This window comes from Leptonotus elevatus, chromosome 15 (genome assembly GCF_054856555.1).
Source record: "Leptonotus elevatus isolate MCC_2025b chromosome 15, RoL_Lele_1.0, whole genome shotgun sequence".
Classification (NCBI taxonomy): Eukaryota; Metazoa; Chordata; class Actinopteri; order Syngnathiformes; family Syngnathidae; genus Leptonotus; species Leptonotus elevatus.
The window spans coordinates 13869840-13894016 of record NC_141253.1 but is presented as its reverse complement, the minus strand read 5'-3'; the positions used below and the strand labels follow the sequence as shown (position 1 = coordinate 13894016).

At 39.2% G+C, this 24177-nt stretch overlaps 2 protein-coding genes across 3 annotated transcripts; both read right to left on the bottom strand.

Moving 5' to 3' along the window:
* Positions 1-79: 79 nt before the first annotated feature.
* Positions 80-5625, bottom strand: ptgdsa (prostaglandin D2 synthase a). The gene is made up of 7 exons (XM_086096840.1): positions 5435-5625; positions 2683-2822; positions 2470-2546; positions 1934-2044; positions 1770-1871; positions 328-356; positions 80-239 (listed from the first exon to the last, which is right to left on the bottom strand). The coding sequence occupies exons 1-6, from the start codon at positions 5528-5530 to the stop codon at positions 328-330; spliced, it is 555 nt and encodes a 184-aa protein (XP_085952966.1). The 5' UTR covers positions 5531-5625; the 3' UTR covers positions 80-239.
* A 4099-nt stretch (positions 5626-9724) lies between these two features.
* slc27a4 (solute carrier family 27 member 4) lies at positions 9725-23418 on the bottom strand. Of its 2 annotated transcripts, none has more exons than XM_086097162.1 (14): positions 22889-23418; positions 21839-22000; positions 19775-19985; positions 19503-19686; positions 17318-17476; positions 15915-15984; positions 15747-15838; positions 14975-15084; positions 14670-14879; positions 13394-13520; positions 13168-13305; positions 12939-13103; positions 12598-12744; positions 9725-11296 (listed from the first exon to the last, which is right to left on the bottom strand). In XM_086097162.1, the coding sequence occupies exons 2-14, from the start codon at positions 21997-21999 to the stop codon at positions 11139-11141; spliced, it is 1932 nt and encodes a 643-aa protein (XP_085953288.1). In that variant the 5' UTR covers position 22000; positions 22889-23418; the 3' UTR covers positions 9725-11138. The 2 variants fall into 2 exon arrangements, with proteins under 2 accessions (XP_085953288.1, XP_085953287.1); XM_086097161.1 differs by having other exon boundaries at positions 22820-23416.
* Positions 23419-24177: the final 759 nt, after the last annotated feature.

Sequence of the window (24177 nt, the reverse complement as noted above, 5' to 3'; positions counted from 1 at the left end):
CTATTTAAGGGATCTCAACTCTCATCTCTCTAATGAGTATTGGAACGTACATAGACAATGACACACCCAGCTTAGAGGATAGTGTTATAATTTGTAAATGATTTATTTATGTAAATGTAAAACAGCAGATTTCTTATGGTATCATCCTCATCGTCAGGTTATTATTGAAAGACAGACGTTTACAGTCACTGATGGCAGGTAAAAGGCCAATTGAATACATTAGAGAAGAGACAAGAGACCTGCAGAATGTAACACATCACAGTCAAAAGGTGCTGGATACACTTTAAATCCGCATGTATTTAAATGGTTGATTATGAAGGAACTCACTTATCCAGATGGCGATGGAGGGCAGTTGTCTGTTGGTGAGAGAAAAAAAAAAGTAATGATAAATGCAATAACTGTAATCCATGATTACATGTGTGTGTAATTGTTTTTTAGTGAGCTATTTGTACATTAATATGAACATTGACATTGACATAGTCATTGTTGGAAGAAAATTACGTTCCTCGTTTTCATTTTTTTCTCCATCCCTGTATCACGATATGAAGGTCACGATGCGATAATTATCATGATATTGTGGGGAGGTTGGCGATACAAAAATAGGTACAATATTGTCAAAAAAAAAAGAGCTCATACTAAAAAAAACACAATATTGTGCTTTTGTAGGCTACATAACAGCAATGCATATAAACAACCTACAATCTCTAATAACATTTAATATCGAGGCACTTATTTGCTAATGCACGTACTCGCTTCATAAGAATATTACGTTTCCCTTCATCCGACCATTAGCGTGGATTTTAAACATAGAAGGGCCAAAACATCTCTTACAGAAAATTAAACTGCACTAAAAAATAACTAGTCATCAGAGAGTGCTTGACTTTTTTTTAAGAGATGTGCTGCTTTTAATATCGTGACATCACAACAACGATATACTGTGGCAGTTTTAATATCGCGATATCACGATATTGCCGTTATCGTTACATCCCTACTGTGTACATTAATTATTTTCTTCTTTACAGTTTGAACCTTCTCTTGAAGTGTTGCACAAAACTTCCAAAAACATAATTTTCATAAAAATATGGTTTTTAAGTTTCTTCTGAATTTTTTTAAGTCCCTTTTGCAAAAAAAGGCACAAAATGAAGAAGAAAATTTTTTTTCCCTTAATTTACCTAAGAATCTTGTGTTTTTGCTCATAACTTTTACCCTGATTTTGCTTGGAATTTGTGCATTTCTTTCCGCTATGGCCCTTCTCTTGAAATAAATGATGTAAAATAAAAAATACAAATAAATAAATAAATAAATAGGGAGTGGGGTGGTTAGGGTTCTTTTTGAATTCGTAATAATAATAATAATAATAATAATAATTCCTATGCGTTCATGACCTTGCAAAAAAAAAAAAAGGAATTAATTGTGCTAAGAATATAATGTGGGGGTGACGTTACATTCTCCCCCAGTGTCCCTTCTTTTGAAATGGGTTGCTGCAAAAAGCAAGAAAAAAGTTTAAAAAACAAAACGCTTTGTTCTTGTAAGGATATAAAAAAACAATTTTAATAATAATTTTTCTTGTAATCTTATGACTCATCCTCTACATTTTTAATACATATATATATATATATTTTACTCTCCAGTGTATGTTACAACTGCTGCCTGCCCCACAAAAGGCAAAGAAAACGCTAAAAATATAAATTAATATAAAAATATTGTAACTAACCATTCCATTCATATCGACAAGGAGCTTCTAATGTCCCTCCCTGCATTTTTCGTACCTGCTGATGGCGGGGTGAGAATGGCTTCTCTTGGAAACCCTCGCAACAAAGCAAAAGCTTTAAACTTCTGAATGATGTCAGCTCTCAACCTCTGAGTGCGACCTACAAGAAAATGCAGTCATCGCGATGCCACGGACACAGCAATGTGTGCATGTGTGTCTCACCATAGAGGGCCACCTGGGTGTACTCCCTGTGAAACACTTTGTGTTTGAGCACCAGTGCATATTCGCTGTAGTTTGTCTCCACAACAGTGATGTCCTTCACCATGTTGTGACCTGAGCATAGAAAGGGACCACAAAACAATAACAGAAAACAATGGAACACAAGGTCTGTGCCGCAAAAGTTATGGCTTATATTTTGGTTTTTATGAATTCCGCTGCTTGTTTATCATTGACAGTATTTTGTTTTGCTGTGCAGTTACAAATTTGGGTATACAGTAATGTTTCTACAGAATGTAATCTAAACATGGAAACATATTACTTAAACACGCCAACGCAACAAAGTTAGCAAAAAAGTTAGCAAAAACGTTAGCAAAAAAGTTAGCAAAAAAGTTAGCAAAAAAGTTTGCAAAAAAGTTTGCAAAAAAGTTTGCAAAAAAGTTTGTGAAAACACAAAGTTAGTGATTTGTTGACTAGCTGTAAATATAAAAAGATCCCAAAACAGCAACATTACAGTAAAATTGATGAGTCAGGTGACTTACGTGTGCTGAAGTAGGTGAACTGTCCAGGAATGTTTGTCTTCTCATAGTAGTACATTTTACTGCGACACCCCGCCGGCCTAGTACACATTTATTATTATTATTTATTTGAGGAAAAAAAAGAAAAGAAAAGAAAAAGAAACCTCTCCAGTAATGCCAACTTTTGCCCACTTTTCCTTTTGCCTCAAAGAGACAATATAGTCGACGGACACTCACGTGACATCCCACATTGTGAGGTTAACGTTGCCATTTGCCTGCGCAGTGACAACACCGAGGGAGGCCTTCAGTTTTTCTCTGTATGGGACAAAGCTCGCCGAGTCGTACGCCAGGCCCACGCGGTACCACCTACCTGTAAACTAAACACACATACAACCAATGAGTCATTTGCTACCAGTAAAAGTACGCAAATGTGTGGTAAAAGTGCTATATGAAGGTCATTCGTGGACAACATTAAATAAATCAGGTTTATACTCGCTGTTTGTTCTCAAATGTTGCTGTTATCTTTTCAGATAGCACTCGAGGTCATTTAAGGTATTAGCAGAGTTTTCGTCAGTGTCAGCTAGTCATCTCAAATGAGCAAATAGCGAAAACATTTCATCAAACCACAAGAACAACACACAACAAAAATGGCATCAAACCTCATTATTAATTCCCAGCCATTTTCACAGAAGCAATCCCCTTCACTGTCGGCTGTTTTACTGGATTTTGACTGATTTTGCAAGGCCCACAGAATATTGTGTTCTATTGCTATAAAAACATGGAACCTACCAAAAGAAACATTAAAGTCTCTTCTTTCTATCAGTTTCCATTTTACAGCAATTAGTATTAGAATATGGTTAAGTTGAATCATTATTCACAAATCTGTTTAGAATTGTGAGTAATTTAGTTGTTTTTTTAACATGGCCCTGGTTCATTTCCTCTGCTCTGCTGCTACCTGCGCTAGCATAAAAAAACAACAACGTATAAATACTTTGGGACACTTAAAACATTAAAAATAGAACGTATTTATACGTTTTGGGGAGCAAATGAGTTAACATGCTTAATAAAAATTCAACCTAAAAGAACGTAATATGCATCATCAACGCAGTTTAGCAACATGCTAAGCAAACACATTAAATGTCCTAAACAGTGCTAAAGATATGTTTCAAACTACATTAGAAACATGTTAAAACAATGTCCAGATTGACATGATATGAATTTATGATAAAATACTGATGAATTGTTTTAAAGTTAATGAATATTAAAAAAAATATTTTACACCTTTTAAAATGTTAAACTTTTAAAGTCAGCTATTACAGCTGATTAGCATGTTAGCTAGTTAGCTCTTTTGAAGCTAGTTAGCTTGTTGACTACTGTAGTTAGCTTGTGTTTCCCAAGGGTAATGTGCTCTTTGAAGGCATTTTTTTAACCAATATTTCTATTGGCAACATTACGCAAAACTGTTCTTTAATAACTTATGGCATTTTTTTCTGACATGACAAAGTTTTTCTGGTACGTATCATCAGTTTTTATAATGGGGGAGATGGCACGGACTTCCGACTTCCACACATCAGCGTCGTTTTCAGCCACTGATGGCCACGTTCCAACACTCGCACCCCCACCCCTGCGCCCCCCAACCGTGTGCTCCCGTCCATTGGCGGGAGCGCGCAGGCCGTCTCAACTCTCTGAAATGCTTCGGACAACTGAGACAGACACACTACACACTCGCACCCGTCGACGGGAACGCGCAACCGAGGGGGACAAAGGCGGAAGCGCAAGAGCTGGGACGCGGCTTACACGTCGCAAACAGGAAACGGAAACAAAGCTGATGTGTGAAAACCAGGAAGTCAGAAGTCCCGCCTCCTCCGTAGCATATACCCCATAATCAACCCGTGGGCAGTATTTTATTTTGAAATGGCTTGTTCAGAACCATCAAAAAGCCCCAAAACGGGTCACAATACCTAGGGGTATTGTCAACTGCCTCCGTGGGGGCTCCGGTTCAAGACCATCCACCCCCAACATACTCCGGAGAGTATCTGTACTGCTTCAAAGTCAGACCCATGAAAAAGCACACCAAAAAAAGAAGAAGCTCACAGTTCAAAAGAGCTGCTTAAAATTTTGGGGAGCTTTTTCCTCACCAGACCTTGCATAGAATCGAATGTTGTCATGGATCCGGCGAATCTTTGTAATCCAAATGTAGAGTTTATATTTAGATTGGGACACAATGCCTAGCAATGAATACAATGAATGATAAACAAAAGTGATCAAACTACTTCTCAAGCTAGTTATTAAAGTCATTAGTTAGCTTATTAATTCGCCTGCTGGTCTTAAGAGAATTTTTAATTATTTATTTTTCAATTTCTTAGCAATTATTGCAACACAAATGTCCTCAAAATAATAAAAATTTGAAAGTTAGCTATTAAAGTGAGTTAGCAAGTTCGCTAGCCAGCTCTACAAAAGTTAGCAAGTGAATTCCTTAGCTATCTTAACCTATAGACTACCTTTAGTGATGCTTTTATTCTACTCATTTAAGATATAAAACAAAAGAGGCACACACAGTAAATGAAGTTTGTAAAAAAAAAAAAAAAAGCGCAAAAAAAGGAAAATATGTTTCAAATATGGATACATTTGGACAATTATAGATATTGCTTAATTTAAAAGTGTCTAAATCCTCTGAATTTCAGCCTTTCAATAGAATTCTCATAGTGACTGTTAGTGTACAGTATAAACATGATTTGTATGGTTCTTTTTCATTTGAGATATACAGTACTTTTGAGACATTTAAACATGAGTCAACAAAATGTTCAGTATTTTAAAAATATTTAGTCGGCTATAAAAGTTAGTTCACTGAGCTAGCACGTCTACTAGACTAAAGTAGCTTTCTTAAAGCGAGCCTGCTCGCAGGTTTTAGGAAACAGTAAATGAAAAGTGTGCGTTAACAGAGGTAAAGGGTGACGTAAAGGTAAAAAAAAAAAAAGGTTGAACGTACCCTCTGCAGGTTGAAATCCCTCTGCGGCTTCACATCACTGTGCACCATTGATGTACACAACATCACCATGACAACGGCCACCACGGCGGTCCTCATGGTGGCGTGGAGGGGGACCGGGAAAAAAAATTACTAAAGTGGACGAGCTGTGCAAAGAGAGTCAAAAGAGCGAGTGTGGTCCAAGTGGACTTTAAGCCTGTCTGCAGCGATATTTGTTTATTCTGTGCGATCCACCCACCGAGTGGTCAGCCAATCACGGCAAAGCAGCAACAGGGAGCAGGAAACGGGAGCCAAGTGTTGCTGGAGCCAAAACAAGCGTCTGGCTCTGATAAATTCAGTGGAGTAATAAATCAGTGCTTTGTGGTTTGGAGCATCAGCTGAGGTTCATGTGGGGACCTCACAAGCACAAACGCTTTGGTTTCACGAGATTTTGGGTCACGACTCACGCACTTAACTTCTCCTTCAAGAGTTTGTTAGTGGACAAAATACGGCACAATCTAAAGTCTGATAATTATTGTTATATTAATTCTGAACCCAGTAGAAAAGGGTTATACTATTTACTTTTAATTCATTTAGCTCATTATTTATTTTTACTATATATAGGTAAATGGAAAAAAGTACCTCGACTTGAGCACAAAATTTAGCTGACCGATGTTTTACAATAGTGAACAAATTTGGTCACCGTAATACTAGTTGAAGTGATAACTGTACAAGCAATGTTTAATTACCATTCCTGCCAGCCATTCAAGCATAACAATTCATTAACCAGGGTAATGAAACTAGGTGGCTGAGTGATTAGCACAGGACGTCCAGGTCTGTCAATTATGTTAGAGGTTTGATACCAGGCCCCAACCTTGCTGTGCAGCTATTGCATGTTCTCTGGATGCTTGCGTCTCCATTACACGTAATGGAGAGGGAGTCCAAAATACAAGTCTGTGAGACACAATAAGTCACTATATATATATATTAGAGGTGTGTGCCCCTAAATGAGCGTTGATAAGTAAACGTGGGGCGTTAATGCTGTAATAAGGAACACTTTCATAGTGAACACAGGAAGCCCAGTGTTATGAAAAGTAAGCTAGGAGGCACGTGGACCCTAAATGTTGTTGCGTTTGGAAACTCACTCATATTCAGTGAAACTTTAACAACAACAAAGTCACACAAAAGATGCCACTGTGACTTCAGTTCAGTAGGGATCAAAACGATGAGCAACCACACACGAGTTTTCATCATTCATCAATATAAAGACAACAAATTAAATAGTTTTTATTCATGATTTTTCATTTTTCAGCACAGCTTTTCTCATTTGCTTGAAATTCACATACGCAACAATATGACGAATAAGATGACATCAATGTGTGTGTCGCACGCACACAACACACCTCGCACACCTCCCCTCTTTAACAGTCCACACACACTGAATGAGCCGAGAGCTGCCACCTGTACAGGGACGTGGTATTTTAAATAAAAAAACAAAACAAAAGGAAGATTTAAAGCACTCGTGCACAAACTTATTTGTGCATTTTATGTTGTTGAAGAACTTAACAGAAAAGAAAAGAAGTGCAAAAGAATCAGGTTTGGATGTGTTGACTCGAGCCATGAGGGGAGGAGGGAGACTCCACAGTAGCTGTTCAAAATTAATGTAATGGATTTCACCGGAACTCTTTATTGTATAAATCACTTTTAAATAATGTTAACTTGTGTATTTCATAACAACAATGTAAAACAAAGCGTGAATATATTACACATTGTGATCATTTAAAAGGCCAATAGAAACAAAATTATTATCATTAGATGTATTCATAGTCACTCATGGAATCACATTGAAACATATTATGAAATAAAATACTTTAATTGCTTGTATATAGTTTGGTGTCTGGAGTGCCTGCCCAACCATCAAATGTAAAATTAAACAGTGTGTGTACATGTAGAAGAGGGTTCGGTTGGGCAGTGGAGGACTGAATATTTCCACAAGTCTCATAACACTAAATTGACTGCTCATTATTTCACCAAAACAAAACAAAAAAACACAAATCCTCACTCAGCATTTGCATTGGACAACACAGACCCCAAATTGTGATTTTAATCAGGATTCAGCATTTCAATCTGAAATGCTTTTAAATACGATATTTTTGTGTGTGAAAATAGCATCCCCTTTGCTCCAACAAGTCTCAAAATCTAAACACCCTCATTGCCTTTTACTGCAGTTTCAGTCTGAGTTGCCATACTCTTGAGACCATTTCAGAAATATTAAACAAATGTCATTATGTTTGCAGCAGATTGTCTTCAACTGAGGCATTAACCTCCTCCCTTTTACAATAATAAAAAAAAAAAAATCACACAGCTCAAAAGTTTCACACGCAACATGGAAAATACACAAACATTGACGGAACAATCAAAGTATAATTAACAGTTGCTCAGAAATAATAATTTAAGATCATTAAAAACAAAAAACTTAAAGTGAAAATGGAAACCATCTATTTCATTGTGCTGTTTTTGTGAGGCTGTTGAGTCACCCGCCCCCTTGTTGGTCAAAGTTGACTCTTGGAAGCATCATTAACAACCCTCGAGTGTTCCCATGAGATCAACATCGACAACATCACCGTCTCTTTTCATTTCTTGTTCTTAAAGCGGAAGTCAACCCCCCCAAAAATTCTTGACAATAATATGTTCTATGCAGCCCCACTCGTCTAAATAGGGTAATCCGGTTAATATTGTGATAGTGGAATATGAGTTAAGCAGCAAAATCCAGCAGTTTTTATCAATATCAAAGGCGGCCATTTTATCACTTGCTGTCGAGTGAAAATGACTTCACAGTTGCTCAGGTCTCCGGTAACCAATCACGGCTCAGCTTCAGAAAACAGGTGAGCTGTGATTGGTCGTTGCCTGAGCCATGAGCAACTGTGATGTCATCTTCAGTCGACAACAAGTGGCAAAATGGCCGCCCCCTGAGATGGATAAAAAACAGCTGGATTTTGTTGCATAACTCACATTCCAAAAATGTAATATTAATCAGAATGTCATGTTTAGACATATAACATATTAATGTCAAGAATGTTTAAGGTTGACTTCCCTTTTAAAGAACATTCACGAGATACTCATATTTTTTCTTCTTCTTTTTATTTTTATTTTTTTACCAGTGGAAGGTTAAGCAGACCAAAATGTCTTTCACAACTATAGTTGCACTCAGCTGATGGGTAAACTCGGTGTTTCCCCCCTCAGTTTCAAAATGCACCACAACAAACCACATGAGATGGCGCTCGTCTCTTTTCTTATGGTTGCAAGAATGTAAACAGGAAGGTTGGCTGGACGGAGCAGTGAATGAAAAAACACAAAACATGGATGATCCGTTCATTAGCCTGTTGGATCGAATCGGGGTCAAGTCTCAAGATTTCAAGATTTCAAGATTTTAAGATTTCAAATTGAAGATGAAGGGACCAAAAGTTTGAAGACAGAAGTGACCTTGAGAACCACATGTCATTATGTATTGTTCGTCTGTATGTGAGTGGTCCAGGGCCTGTGGATCACAGTAAGGCACAGTGCTCTGCTAATGGTTGACGATGCTCATTTTACAACCTCTGACGACAGACACTGCAAACACAAAATCAAAAAAATAAAGACATTTGGAGTATCCCCTACTCGAACCAAACTCTTTGGATCTTTTTCGGCTCAAGTGAAAGGTGTTCACTAAAAATCGGTGTTTTCTTCACTTATCTTCAAACAGAGACACACACAAAAGGTTCTCGCCCAAGTCAGTTATTCACAAAGGAATATTAGGGCCACACTCAAAAGAATGAACATTTGGAGGGAAAAAATATATTTTCATTTTTGTTGAAATGTGTTGGAATGTGTTGGAATGTTACAATAAGAGTTGGAAGCTTAAGATAAATGAAGTGCAATGCTACTAGAATAGTACAAGAATTCAGTTCAATTGTTACAAGAATGAAACCGTAATGTTGTCACACTCTTAAAACTGCTGGGTCAAAAATAACCCAATTTTGGTCATACATTGGACCGACCCGCTACTTGGGTCAATTTGACCCAACTTTGGGTTGAAGTTGGGTCAAATTCATCCAATTTTGTTTTGTATGAAATTTGACCCAACTTTGGGTTGTTTTGATACAAAACAAAATTGGATGAATTTGACCCAACTTCAACCCAAAGTTGGGTCAAATTGACCCAACTTCAACCCAAAGTTGGGTCAAATTGACCCAACTTCAACCCAAAGTTGGGTCAAATTGACCCAAGTAGCGGGTCGGTCCAATGTATGACCAAAATTGGGTTATTTTTGACCCAGCAGTTTTAAGGGTCCATATTGTTACGAGAAACGTTATTAAAACAAGGTCAAATTGTTCTAAGAAATTAGACATATCTAATGTTACAAGAAGAGAATAGACATGATGTTAAGATAAATCATAATTACAATAAAGTAGTATGACTAAAGATATTAAAGTTGTTACACTACCAGAGTAGACATTATTATGAGAAAAATGTGGTAATATTACGACAATATCATAACACAGAAGTTGTAAGTTTACAACAAATAGTATTGTAATCTTACGAGAACTAAGGTACAAAAATGTTACAAGGAAATGGGTGTATTTGAGAGAATAACGTTATTTTACCAGGATAATCATAAAAAGCCGGATAAAGCTGAAATGTTACAGGAGAAGTTGACAACAACGTTATAATGTTCCAACATTGAAGTCTGAATGTTTATTGTCCTAAGTCTAGTAATATTGCAACCTCATTCACAAAAAGCAGCTAATTACTTTTGTTTCTTGAAATGACAACTTATATAATGAGTTCATATAATAACCATTTCTTTTCTTTTCAGTGTGCCTCCATTACTCCCTCTGAAACAAGTCACACTTTCTGCAGGACAACTCTGCATTCAAATAAAGCTTGTCAAAGAAAAATTATGTTTTCATGGCTATGACCAACATAAATAATTTCCATTTTCGTTAAATATGTAAACAAACTAAATATTTGGTGCAACGTATTTGAAAAGAAAGCTTTGAATCACATCAGCTCCTGCGGGTTTTTTTTTTTTTTTTTTTTTAACGAGTATTGCACTCCACTCGAGTGGACCTTCAACACTTGATGTCTTTTCCAGATGTTGTCTCGTGATGGCCAAACTTGAAACGCACACGGCGAGGCTGCAGAGAGCGTGCGCTACAATTTAATTATTTTTTGCCACAGCTGGCTTATAGTGCACTTGGTGCCTCTTCGCCAGACAAAGTCAAGAGACAAAACCAAGAAAACAGACCGTGTCTCTGGGTCACAACCCTTTCTCAGCATCCTTCAAGTCTGTGTGGTTCCTTGTACTCTTTGAGCGGTCCCGGGCAGCTTCCAGCAAAAACAGGCTTTCATCATCCAACAGACTTGATGGTTGGGTTCAAGCTACCAGAGATATCTGGTTACTGGCTTTATGCTGCTGCTGTGTGTGTATGTGTGTGTGTGTGTGTGTGTGAGAACTGAGGTAGGCTGAGGGGTTGCCAGGGGGGACTTGAGCAGGGAGAGAAGGGAGCACTGCTGTGTGTGTTGGAGCAATCCAAAAAGGGATCTGGGAATGTGGCAATGTGTGTGGCTATTTCATTTCCTGCAATTTTCCATCGTGATCACACAACATCTCTTCATTTTCGTATCCATTTGTGTGCGAGCGTGTGCATACATACACGTGGAGATGTCGAGGGAAGCTCCATTATCACAATTTATGTTTCCCTGAAAGTATGGAGTGATACAACTCCTCGTCCAGCTGCACATAGCGCCCTCTGCTGGAATCCAGGAAGAACAGTCTGTCTGACACCACTCTGGGGTCAAAGCCGTCTCGTCGAAGATCCGTCTTCTGGAACTTAAACGTTCCTGAAATGAGAGGAAATGCATGTAAATATTTCAAACGAAAGATTCGACAGAAAATATGAGATATTTTGCACAATATGATTCAAAGTCCCTGCGATTGGCTGGCAACCAGTTCAGGGTGTACCCCGCCTACTTCCCGAAGCCAGTTGGGATAGGCTCCAGCGACCCTTGTGAGGACAAGCGGTTAAGAAAATGGATGGATGGATTAAAAATCTTTTTTTATTTTTTGATTCACACCCAGGACCTCTCGACTTTGATTCAGTCGTGCAAATCACTAAAACAAAATGCTGCCCTGTATTTCCACATTTAAACACAATTATATTGTATTTTATAATAGTTTATTGTATTTTTGCAAATTCAACACATTTATACTTCTTCTTTAGAACATGTAAATCGGCTGACGGCAGATCCAGGTGCAATTACTTTCTTTTAGCTTTTATGTTCCCTGTTATTTTTTAATTATTTTGTTAAGTAATTTAACCATAGGGCTTTGCGATTAATCAAAATTAAATTACAATTTCAAGTATTAGACTCAACAATTACAAAATCTGCATAATTGAAAGTAAAAAATAAATAAAAATAAAGGATTATTAAGACAAATTTTGAGTTGTTTAAATTTATATATTTGCACTTTTTATTTTAATTTTATTTTAAAATAACTAATTTAGTACATTTAGTTTGGTCCAAAAGGAATTTCCATAATTATAGTGTTTCAAATGTATTTGTCTCAATATTTTTTTACACGTTTAAACATTTTCTTGTTTTGTACCCCCAAAAAATTATTGTCCTAATCGTGATTTCGATTATTACCAAATGAATTGTGATGAATATTTTTTGTCATAATCGAGCAGCCCTATTTAACTGTACATTTTTGCATTAGACAAATCTCACTGTTACTATACATTTTCATGAAATTGTAGATGTTGGGTAGTCAGCTAGCAGTGACCACCAGAGTTTGCTTAAAGTGAGGCATACAGTAGCGTATTTGCAAAACTTGATGTATCTCAATAAATGAGAATATTGAGGAGAATTGATCTTTTCAGTAGTAGTACTCACATATACACATTATTAGATTCAGCACGCAGAATGAAATATTGCTGGATTTTATTTTTCATAATTATAATAAATGTGCAACGAAAACCCAATATTTGAAACGGAATGAATCGCTCTCGTCTATGGCATTTTTTAAGTTAAATATATCTGACAAATATTCAAGTTTCACTTCAAATAAATAACTATTGTGCAATATTCTTGTTTATTGAGGTGCAGGGATATATAATCTTCCTCATAGGGAGTTATTTTACCAGTCTTGTTGACTTCTGGAAGAAAGCGGAGGAAGACGGGCCTGGCGTATGGAGGAAGAGCCTTGTCCAGATCCTTCACAAACTTCTCCAAGTCAGAGGAGTGATTCGGATCAGCGATGGCGGCCATCCCAGCCTTCCCTTCTGCTCCTAAATACACACACACACAGCAGAGGATTGATCGACTGTATTATCAGGCAGGTTCACGTGATGCTAGTACTGATGGCTAACTGGAACAAGGGAACTGAACCGACTCATTAACTCATTCACCGCCAGCCCAGTTAAAAAGGGATTTTTGACGTCTATGACCGTCAGTGGCACTGAACGAGTATTTAACATTTTACCAGTTACTTCCACCCCGTAGACCACGACGTCTTTCATGTCGAGCAGCCTGCTGAGGGTCCCTTCCACCTCGGTGGTGGAGACGTTCTCTCCCTTCCAGCGGAACGTGTCTCCTGTCCTGTCCTTGAAGTACATGTGGCCGTACTTATCCATGATTAACACATCGCCTGGTGAGAGGAGGAAACATTAAATATACAATACTGTACCATATGCAGTACTATACACACTCACCGGATAGATAAGCACTGTCTCCCTTCTTGAAGACACTCTGAGCAATCTTCTTGCTGGTTGCTGATTGGTTGACATAACCATCAAACCTGCGTAGAGGGTCATTCTGAATGATCCTGCCCACCAGCTGACCGGGCTCGCCTAAACGGAAGAACGTTTGGAAAGTGAGGACCGAGCAGACTCGTGTTAGTCTCAGATAACCACGTCAAGAAATAATAAAGACCCTCACCGGGTTTACAGGGAATGCAGACACCGTCGGGCCCTCGGATGAGCTCCATGGTCTCTTCGTCGACCCTCACTAGTCGGATAGGGTAGATGAAGGGCAGAATTTGACTGTTGAAGCCGCACGCTCCCACCTGCAGGACATCGCAACGCCAAAAATGGCGATGAAAGTCATTTAGAGCAGCCGTTTCAAACATATGGTCTGTCTGACGACCGCTTAAATGACATTCTGAACTTTGGCTGTTAGGATTTGATGAGAACATTTTGCGCTAATATTTGTTAAAAGGGAAGTCAACCCAAAATACATTTCTTGACAATAATATGTTCTTTGCAGCCCCAGTAGTGTAAAGTGTTAGTGGAATATGAGTCAAGCAGCAAAATCCAGCAGTTTTTATCAATATCAGAAGGCGGCCATTTTGCCACTTGCTGTTGACTAAAGATGACATCACAGTTGCTCGGGGCTCAGGTAACGACCAATCACAGCTCACCTGTTTTCTGAAGCTGAGCTGTGATTGGTCATTACCTGGGACCTGAGCAACTGTGATGTCATCTTCAGGTTGACAGTGGAAGTGGCAAAATGGCCGCCCCCTGAGATGGATAAAAGCGGCTGGATTTTGCTTCATAACCCCGTATTCCACAAATGTAATATTAATCAGAATGTCATGTTGAGACTAGTGAGATCACATATACCATCTTATTGTCAAGGAATGTTTAGGGTTGACTTCCCATTTAAAACATTTCAGATTACTCTGCAATAAGATAAATATAAATGTGAATATTTGAGAATGAACGTGTAATTATTCGCACTAAAAATAAATGGAAATGTTTTTCCTGTTGTTATTTATAGATCATTAGGTCATGAATGTAGCAGCCCGGCCCACTTGAGACCAAATTTGAGTGAAAGTAGCCCCTGAATTAAAAGGATTTGATACAACTAATGCGAAACAGAAACGACACCATCCGAACAAGGACGTTGTCCTTTTTGCACTCAGACTGCAGGTTCACTTGATTCAGAACGTTTCTAGTCCACTTCACATGTGCTAAAGCCCAGAACAACCTGAACCTGTTCACATTCTGAAGTAATCTCAGCTCAGTTTCCTTTCAATGTTTAGCGTTCAGAGATGTGCTGATTTGTCATAGAATTTCTTTGGGAAGAACATTAATTAGACATTTTGACTTCTTATTTTGTACTGTTCACAATTATATGCAGAACATGCCGACTCAATGCTTTGTGTCCTTTTGGCCCATTCACAAGACCTCAAGCGATTGTCTCACATGCCCACCTTGTTGTCGAAGTTTCCTAAGCTGCAGTTGCACTCAGTTGCGCCGTAGAATTCCGCTATCTGCGGAATGTTGTAGCGCGTCATGAATTCCTCCCATATGGACTGACGCAGGCCGTTACCGAGCGCCATGCGCACACGATGCCGTTTTTCCATGTCCCGAACTGGCTGGTTGAGCAGGTAGCGGCAAATCTCACCTATGTACTGCACAATCTGGTGGGCAAGGACATGGGCGGAAGGCAACTGTAGCTTATGATAATAAAATACATATTAGGACGATAAAACAAATCACATGTGTGTCTGCTTACGGTGCAGTTGTACTTGGCGCAGTCGTCCCAGAAACGGGAGGCGGAGAACTTCCTTCTGATGACAACACTCATGCCATGGATGATACACTGGCCCACTCCCACAATGTTACCTGCCAACAAATTCACATGAGACATATTTGGAACATGAGGTTGATGAGATCTTAAACTAAAAGCACAATTAAGCACACTTTGGTTTCTATTTGCGTGGACGGCGCACACGACGTATAAACCGGCGTATCTGACCGCGTTCCCGCTACTTTCTTTTCCATAATGAGGCTGCAAATTGTCTCGCTCTCGTTCTGTCTCTCCTACTGTATTTGGGCTCACTTGGTTTGTTTTGCTCTGCCTGACGCTCTGGCGCTTCCTTTATAGTGCGCCCCCTTGTGATCTGATGGATAAGCCGCACCTTTGTATTAGCCGCAGGGTCGAATGAAAGTGAAAAAAGTAGCGGCTTATAGTCCAGAAATAACATCCAACTATGTTTACTTACCATATTTCTAGTTAATTTAATTGATTTAAAATGTGAAAATGCTTCTAATTAAACATTAAAAAAAATGGAAATAAGGCAAAATCTTGTTAAAATTACAGTTAAAAACTATACTTTAATTATGGGGGAAAAAAAGTGTTTTTGCGAGACAGTAATTTTCTGTTATTTCACAGTACGGTATTTTTCTGCCGCCCTAGCTGCCGGAAAATTACCGTGTTTTTTATTTATTTATTTTTTTACAGTGTACTGTATCTACTCACGTATACTGTATAGTAGCTTGTTTACCTGCAGAGTGGTAGAGTGGAAGGCAGTCATACAAGACGTCATCTGGTGTCATCCTGAAGCCATAATACACCAGAGCAGCCATGCGGTAATACCTTTGACCAGAGGAATGCGAGTCAAGTCAAAACTATGATTGGTGCACCACGCATGAAAGGCCACATGAAGTCCTACCTGCTGTGCACAACAATGGCCGCTTTAGGCATCCCGGTGGTTCCTGACGTGTAGATGTAGAAGAGGCGATCTGGAAGACAGTGGAGCGAGGTCATGGATTCGTTTTTTTTTCATGAAATGGCTTACAATTAGTGCTGTCAAAGTTAAAGCGTTAAATGATTAATTAATCACAAAAAAATTACCGCATTAATTATTAATTAACGTAGATTAATCGCACAATTAATTTTGACCAGAGATTATCCTTTAGCCTGAAAGCATGTTTAAGGTAGCACAGGTTGTGTTTGAGCAATAAACATAATTACATGCATTAAAGTAAAACATTTAATAAATGTTTTCTTATGACATTTAGAATATTTGTTCATGTCAAAATATTGGGGTCATTTTTTTTTCCATTTTAAATTATGCAAGTTATTAACTGATTCGAAAAAGAGGAGGATGAGCGTGTGCAGTGGATCAAAAAATGTTGAAGACGTCCTCATAACATTAAATGTCAAAAGAATTAACACGTAACCTGGTGCTCTTCAAATTTGGCGGGAAAAAATGTTGATAAAAAAAGCCTTTTTTGTTAAGCGATTAATCAAAATTTCAAGATGCGATTAATCTGATTAAAAAAAATAATAGTTTGACAGCTCTACTTACAATACATGTTTTTTGTATGTCGGTGACACTACATAGTCATTAACACAATATTTAACACATTCCAAGTTTTTTTTATTGTGTGGAGTGCTTTTGCTTTTCAAGTATTTTGGCCTCCAGATTCAAAAACATGCCAAGTGAAAATAATCCTCTAAATTTGACAAACCAGAGAAGACTGGACATACTACCTTAAAAAACTGACTGTGGTTCATCATCTTTTAATCAATAATGTGTGTATGCAACATAAAGAGACGGTGCTTAAACCTTAAAGTGTCTGACGACCTTTATTTATCAAGTATGAACATGGGCGAAGGTCAGTAGTTTTATTGCCATTGCATCGTCGTCATAACTGATTACACATGCGGAGATTAAGTGAGCAGATGGCAAGTAAATGAGTGGTACATTTATATTCTTTATTCATGTTTAGAGAAATAACGTATTTGTTCTGTGGATACAAAAAAAATCATTCTAATTAAGTAAATAAATGAGATAGTCACAACAATAACAACACAGATACTTTTTTTCCCTGTTTTTATTTCTCTTCCTGTTAAATGTTTTATGTAAGATAGGGAATGTTTCATACATCAATTTTAAATTCTTTGTGTGCCTTTGGTTATAATCGACCACGAAAGTTGTTGCTTAGCCTTCCTAGCTCCATCTAACAAATTTGGTGTGGGGGCAGTATCATGTAAATTGGCTGAATTGTGAAGTTAAATTTAGGCAAAATTAAGAACAGCCCGCTAACACACAACATTCGGCCTTCCTACCTGTGAAGCAGCGTTGTGGTTGACTGGGCAGGTGCGAAGGGGCCGCAGCCAGCAGCGGCTCGAGGCACTCGGTACCCCGCGGTACCCGTTTGGGGTCCCAGTCTCCGGAGCAAAACATTTGCACCGTCTTCCCCATTGAAATGTGGACCTCGGACACAGCTGGAGGAAACGTGGCACATTTATTATCTTACTTGAGAAAAACAATCATGAGTTGCAATATAAAGCTCAGATGCAGGACACTGAATTTCAAATACTGTAACTGCTTATTTGTATTATTCCAAATTTGCTCTTGTGTTCCCTTCTACTACCTTTTAAATTAGATACAACCATTAAGAAATGAACATGGTCAGGATTCAATGGAAAGCACTCTTCAAAGAGGCTGAGATCAGCACCTTTGTATTTTATTTTAACATTTGGCAGCCACCCAGAAAACACCACGATGCAGTAAAAGATTAATTTATGAGCACTCTACAATGCTGGGCTGCAGTTTCCCAACTCTAAGACCGCCTCTGATGTTTAAAAGCAAAAAATACTGCAGGTAAGGTGATGCCATATTATAGGTTGTTTGTTCATGTATTAGTTTGTAATAGAGTTCAGTCAATTATATCTCATATCTACTAAGGACGTGCTGTCAGGCGTTGACGTGCTATCTGTAATCAATGTGTGTGACATATTTTCACATTTTGACTTTCTAAACGGCCAGAAAATCGGAAGAAAAGCAACTAATAGTGCTAAGTCAAGCCAAAGAAGTACCACGCCGCTGCCAGCAAGTGGCAGTGCTGAGCCTCATTGGTGCAATGTGTAGAAGAAGCGCAATGACGCTCTCATAGACATATACAACCACAAGGACTCCTCTGCGGGTTGAAGACGAGTAGACCTAGCCGCCATCTTGAAGTGGGAGTCACCGTCGATTTCTCGCAATCAGTTGCTTTGAGGTAACTGTGTTTGGCTCTAACAAGTTAATCATAATAACTTTGAATTCTTGACCGATTTGGACACAGATTGGTTTGTTTGAAACATCAAACATGTAGTTAGATACTAGACATGAATGGCTATTTATAATTAGGGCTTTCATACATATTAAACATAAATGTATGACAAAATGTTTTTTTAATCAAAAAAAAAAAAGAGAGCAGCCAAAAAACACACAAAAAATAGCAACATTAATGAACTAGACCTTTCTTTTTCTTTTTTTTGCTATCATTTTGTGAGGTGATTTCTGCCAATGTTACAAGTAGATGCTGAGTTTCCTGTACTGTAATTGTATATTTTGACCAAAAAATGCAAGAGACATTTTATTAAGACATTTGTATCTCTTTTAAATGTAATTTAAATACAACTGTGATCTGCATTCTGTGCACTTAAGTTAAAAACCTGTTTGCATTTACTAAAAAAAAACAAATTAATGCAAATCAGTAATTCAGCTCTGCTGCACATCTCAGCTTCCAAATCTTTCAATGCGCTCCTCATCTGTTCTCTGAGCAATTTAATCTTTTAACAGAGAAACTAACATTTTTTTTTTTTTTAATATATGCAGCCCCAATAGTGTAAACGTAGTATTCTGATTGATACGGTGTTTATGGAATATGACTTAAGCAGTAGAATCTACTCATTTTTATCCATCTCAGGGGGCGGCCATTTTACCTGAAAATGGCATCATAGTTGCTCAGGGCTCAGATAACGACCAATTGTGGCTCAGCTTGAGAAAACAGGTGAGCCATGATTGGTTGTCTTCTGAGCCCTGAACAACTATGATGTCATTTTCAGTCACGGCAAGTGGCAAAATGGCCGCCCCCTGAGGTGGATGTTAATCAGAATGCCGTGCTTAGACTAGTGGGGGCACATACAACACAATTGTAACTAATTTTTTGGGCTCGATTTCCCCTTAGACACACAATGTTGTGTATTGTGACATTCCTTCCCTTCATCACTTCATACTTTCATTTAATCTATGAGACATTTAAAAGATCTATTAGCAGATACTGAAAAGAGGCCCCTCCTCCAAAGACATCAATTTTATAAAAGCTCTGTACATTTTCTGTGCTCTACTTAACGTCTCCTGTCAGAGCACTCAGCAATGCACGTCAACACTCAGCGCACACTGTAAATGCTCCCCTAAAAAAGCGTATACATACGTAGGTGTCTGCTAGCTTTCCTGATACAATAGACATCAACTGCTCCTTACCATCGGTCAACTCGGATCCAAACACCACAGCTTTGGCATTGGAAATGGTTACGCAGTGCACCAAGGCCTCCAGTCGCAAATTGAAGTTGATGAGAGCGGCCTCCACTCCAATCTTGGCCATGCCAAGCCAGAGTCCCGCATACTGGGACCTGTTCTCCATGAAAATGGCCACCACATCGCCCTCCTGAGGGTGAAGACACATAAAGCAGAGTGAGTGTCAAACTGCAGGGCGATTGGACAGGAGGACGTTTACAATGATAGATGCGGCTTACTTTAAAGCCACGCTGGAGCAGCAGGTTGCCCACTCGGTTGGAGTACTCGTCTAACTGCCGGAAGGTCCACGTTTCGCCGGTGCCTTCGTAGATTAGAGCCGTTTTGTCTGCGTGGCGACGCACCGTCTCGGCGAAGATGGCGGGAATCGTGTTCTTCTCCCGGAGGTGGCGTTTGACGTTCATCTTGACTCGCAGCAGTACTGATGCCGCGCTGTTGAACGGTTTCAAAAGGAAATGCAGGGTTTTAGATGACCACGATGCATCTCACTGAACATCCTTCAATTGGCCTCAGCGTACAAAACGGTGCCAAACAAATCTTGCAAGTAACTCGTCGTGACGGCCTCTGATGGGACAAGCTGAAAGTCACAACATATTGACTCATGATTGTATCCCCGCACCTGACAACTGGAACTCAAGACCCATGCAACTATAATTGAGTGGTCAAATCAGCCTGGAATTAAAAAATCAAAACACAAAATCGTGAAAATGTTCAACCAAATCAAACCGCTTCCAAATAATGACGTTGATGAGATTACGCAAACCACAAGAGTGCCAAAGGTCATTTGTTACCTAGGATATTGACGATAACGACACCTGTCATAAAACGTTACAGCACAGGTGGAAAAGGAAAGGGTGGGTCCGAGGGGCAAAATGGAAACATTGCACTTGATATTTCACATATGGAGCAAAGGTGCAAAGATCCAGATAAAAGACAGAGTGCCGGATTCTGTAATTACTGATGAATCAGCAAAATCTATTTAATTCCCTATTGAACGAGTGTGATAACGGTTTTGACACCACACAGGGATATGCGAGTGCAATCTTGTCGCTACAATGTTATTGGTATACACTATTATCATTTCGGGCAAGTGAAAGTTTAAAATTAATCCATCCATCCATTTTCTAAACCACTTAGGTTTTACCATTATGAAATAAAAGGCAAAACTCAAAGCAGTAGTCGAATAGCTCTGTTACATACAGTACCGTATTAAGTTTACTTAACTTTTTAGTACAATTATTTGTATGTAATCTTTTAGAACTATTTGTTTTTAAACTTTTGAGCATTTTTTTTAATTTAATTTGTACATCCAACATTATTTTGAGTCATTAAGTAGTTGTTTTTATTTTTCTATATTTTAGTGCAGTGTTGGTGTTCAAACTGCAAAAAATGAGACAGTTACTTACAATTATTTTAAATATACTTCATTGGAATAAAACCATTCTCTTAATTTTGATAAACAATGTTCACAGTGCAGGCCTGCAGGGCATAATGCCCATTTCCTTTTATAAAGTAATAGTTTGGTAGCAGTAGTTTATGGTTATTACAGAGGATTTTGTGCTTGTACTGACTGGTCAGTCCATATTCATATTATATTCATATTATACTATATTTAAATATATATTTGATCAGTTCTAAAGCAACTTCTTTTCACCACCGACTGTTTTCTGTTCCTTTGTCCGCCATTGTTTTTTCGCACATCCAGACTGCAGTTGTAGTGATATCCGATTCATAACCACAAATGAAAGAGGCCTGGGTCGGATATGAAAAACATCGGAATTGTACTATTCAGATTGCACGAAGAAAAAAAAAATCTGATACATGTCACATATGGGCAAAAAAAAAAAATGTCTTCAATAAATCCTAAGTGTTGCTATGGGTCATTAACTAAATTTCCCATAATGCATGGCAATTGTTACCCACAAAAAGTGAAAGCATCCCACTATCAGATGAAACCACATTATTGTAATTTTCCCCACCAGTGGAATTGAGAAATGCAAATAATGATCCCAAAATGTCCAGGAAGAGTAAAATAGATGCAGATGGACAGCAGTTTTAACAAAGATGGGAAGGTGAATGCATGTTTGTGCTTCAAGAAGAAAAAACAAAAAACGATAAGCGTGTATTTAACATTAGGTCAGTACCTCTCAATTTTTAGCAAGATGCAAATTCATCCCGATATTTTTATCTCACACTCACAACAGACACGAAAGGCACCCATTAAATTCATGAATTCGATTTCTCATGCGCACTTGAAAAAACACACGAGAAATCTCAAAACTTACTGCAAGTCTCTGCCAATAGTTTTGACGAAAATCCGCAGGAAGCGCCATCCTCCGCTACCCAGGTAGAAGATCAGGATGGCCGGTAGGACCTGGAACCAGGGCAGGCCAATCAGCAGCCTCAAGACGAACAGCAGGGCCGTGCAACAAGTTAAACGCAGCATCCTGAAATGACAAACGCACGTGAAAGGGTCAAGGCTGTGACAAGAATCTCAGAGCAAACACCCCAGTAGAAGAAAGGTGATATGAGAGATAAGACTCTTTGTTGTGCCGTGTTTGAGCAAAATACACTCACATTCTAAAACAGTGATTCGAACCAACAGGAAGAGTGGCCTTTTAACAGACAGATGCACCATGCAATGTATTTGACAAAACAGCTTGTGACGCCCCACCATGGAGATGAAAACCGAGCTTCCTTGGTTGAGGTCACAGGTGTGCAGTGACAGCTGGGATGGTGTCCAGTGACACCTCAGGATGACGTTAAGTTGTCAATTTCATGATGCAGTCATGTAATAGTTGGGGAGGATTGAGCAACTGGGCTCTAACGACGTGGAAAGATGCATTCTTATGATATTACTTTAGACAAACTACACAGAAAATCTCTCAAGCGTTTAAAAGGTGAGTCACGAGAGCAAAGCGTTTCCGACAGAGCAGCTGCTGTTGCACCCTGAAATTTAAAAGGCGCGTAGCATCATATTGCGGTTGTGGGATGTCACTGTTACCATGTGCGCTTTTACTCAGGGCCTGTACGGATAGGTGGATGGATGAATTGATGCTTAGTGGAGCTGCGGTGCGTTTTAATCGTGTGAAAAGAACACACGGCGGGTGTGCCGTTTGCTACGAAGCGTCCGAATGAGCTCTCAGTCAAATGGGTTTAGCGCACTGATCGCCCACAAGGTTGACAGAGGACAAGCACACGGTCATCATCGCGTGACGTCAACCTTTTGTTACTTCCATACACACATAGACACAAACGCCTCTCACCTGGCCCGGTCACAGCATGTAATGTGCAAATGTAGAAATCACAGACGCGAAGCGACTTGATCGGCTTACAGGCCAGCCTGCTGGTCGCCTCCTCTCCGCCTCGCACACAGCCGCTCGGCTCGGCTCGGCTCGATAGCGGCGCTAAGAGACGCACCAAGACGGATACGCGCACCGGGGATCGCCCTTCCTCTTCTCGTTGTTAATACCGCAGCGCCTCCGCTCCGATTGGCCTCAATGAGCGTATCCACTTTGACCCGGCGAGCACGATCCGTCCATTTTGCCGATTCGCGCTATGATTTCTAGTTTCATTGTAACGGATGCAGTCCTCGAGCTGGCGTAATTCAAATGACCTTATAGTTTTCTCAACAAGCCCTGCCCACTACCGGCAGTTTGCCGCGAGCGCAGCGGGAATAAACGATGATCGACAGGGATCACGACCAATCGACGCCTTCTATTTTTTGTCGACGTCACGGCTAGGAGGGGAGGGAGTTTGACGGGAAGGAAAATGCGGCGCGGCCTGCCTGCCTGTCGCCGACGCCTGCTGCTGTTCGTTGACAAGAGAGACACACAGCATTTGTGTACCCGGTAGTGGAAAAAGGCCTTGATGCGGAACTGTTGAGGGGGTTTAAGAAGGACTGTCAACTGCGCATGCGTTAGAATCGCTGCGTTCTCCAATGCGCATGTGTGGATTCTGAAATTAAGAAAATTCTCTTTCCTGAGCCACATGTAGTCCTTAAATGCTTCTTTAAGGTTATTATCCAACAAATGAACCATTTAAACACTTGTATTGCAATTTATAACATATAATATAGTTTATCATTAAACACAACTTTGATACACCATAATATGAATGCCACTTGTCACTCTCTCCACTTAGCTACTGCATCCTCCTCAGCTGACAATGACAGCAGTGCTAGGCCGACAGGCAAAAAAGTGCCTGGCTTTTGTTGTTGGTTACGCACATTTAGTGTCACGGCGAAAAAGTTTGAAACCATTGTGAATAGGAACTATTATTTGTATTTTTGCTTTGCTACCCTCTTCCCGATTCATGTCTGCATATAAAGTAAGAGAATGAGAAGAGTGAGGGAAGCTAAGCATTTGGATGAAGTGGCATTTTGGGAGCCGAAATACAAATATTTTTTAAACTAGGTCCCAGAGAGAAAAGTTGCTCTGTCATGAGTTAACACATCTAGATGTAAATACCATGAAATAAAGCCACAATTCTGAAATTTTATCTCATTCATTCTTTTGATCTGAAACCCAAATGTTGTTACTACATTATACAACAAAAACAAAGGAATTGATCTTGCAATTCCAAAACTGCATGTGTTGTGTATGTCAGATCCTAACTACCACGA

Bases quoted from the DNA above. Each gene is read 5' to 3' on its own strand.
- ptgdsa (XM_086096840.1), bottom strand. From the start codon at position 5,530: ATGAGGACCGCCGTGGTGGCCGTTGTCATGGTGATGTTGTGTACATCA. The intron at 2,045-2,469 runs GTAAGTCACCTG...TTCTATGCTCAG, and splicing joins GTTCACCTACTTCAGCACAC to GTCACAACATGGTGAAGGAC. The intron at 1,872-1,933 runs GTGAGACACACA...ATTTTCTTGTAG, and splicing joins CACCCAGGTGGCCCTCTATG to GTCGCACTCAGAGGTTGAGA.
- slc27a4 (XM_086097162.1), bottom strand. From the start codon at position 21,999: ATGCTGCGTTTAACTTGTTGCACGGCCCTGCTGTTCGTCTTGAGGCTG. The intron at 14,880-14,974 runs GTAAGCAGACAC...CTTGCCCACCAG, and splicing joins GCGCCAAGTACAACTGCACC to ATTGTGCAGTACATAGGTGA. The intron at 12,745-12,938 runs GTAAAATGTTAA...GTGTGTATTTAG, and splicing joins CTACGGGGTGGAAGTAACTG to GAGCAGAAGGGAAGGCTGGG.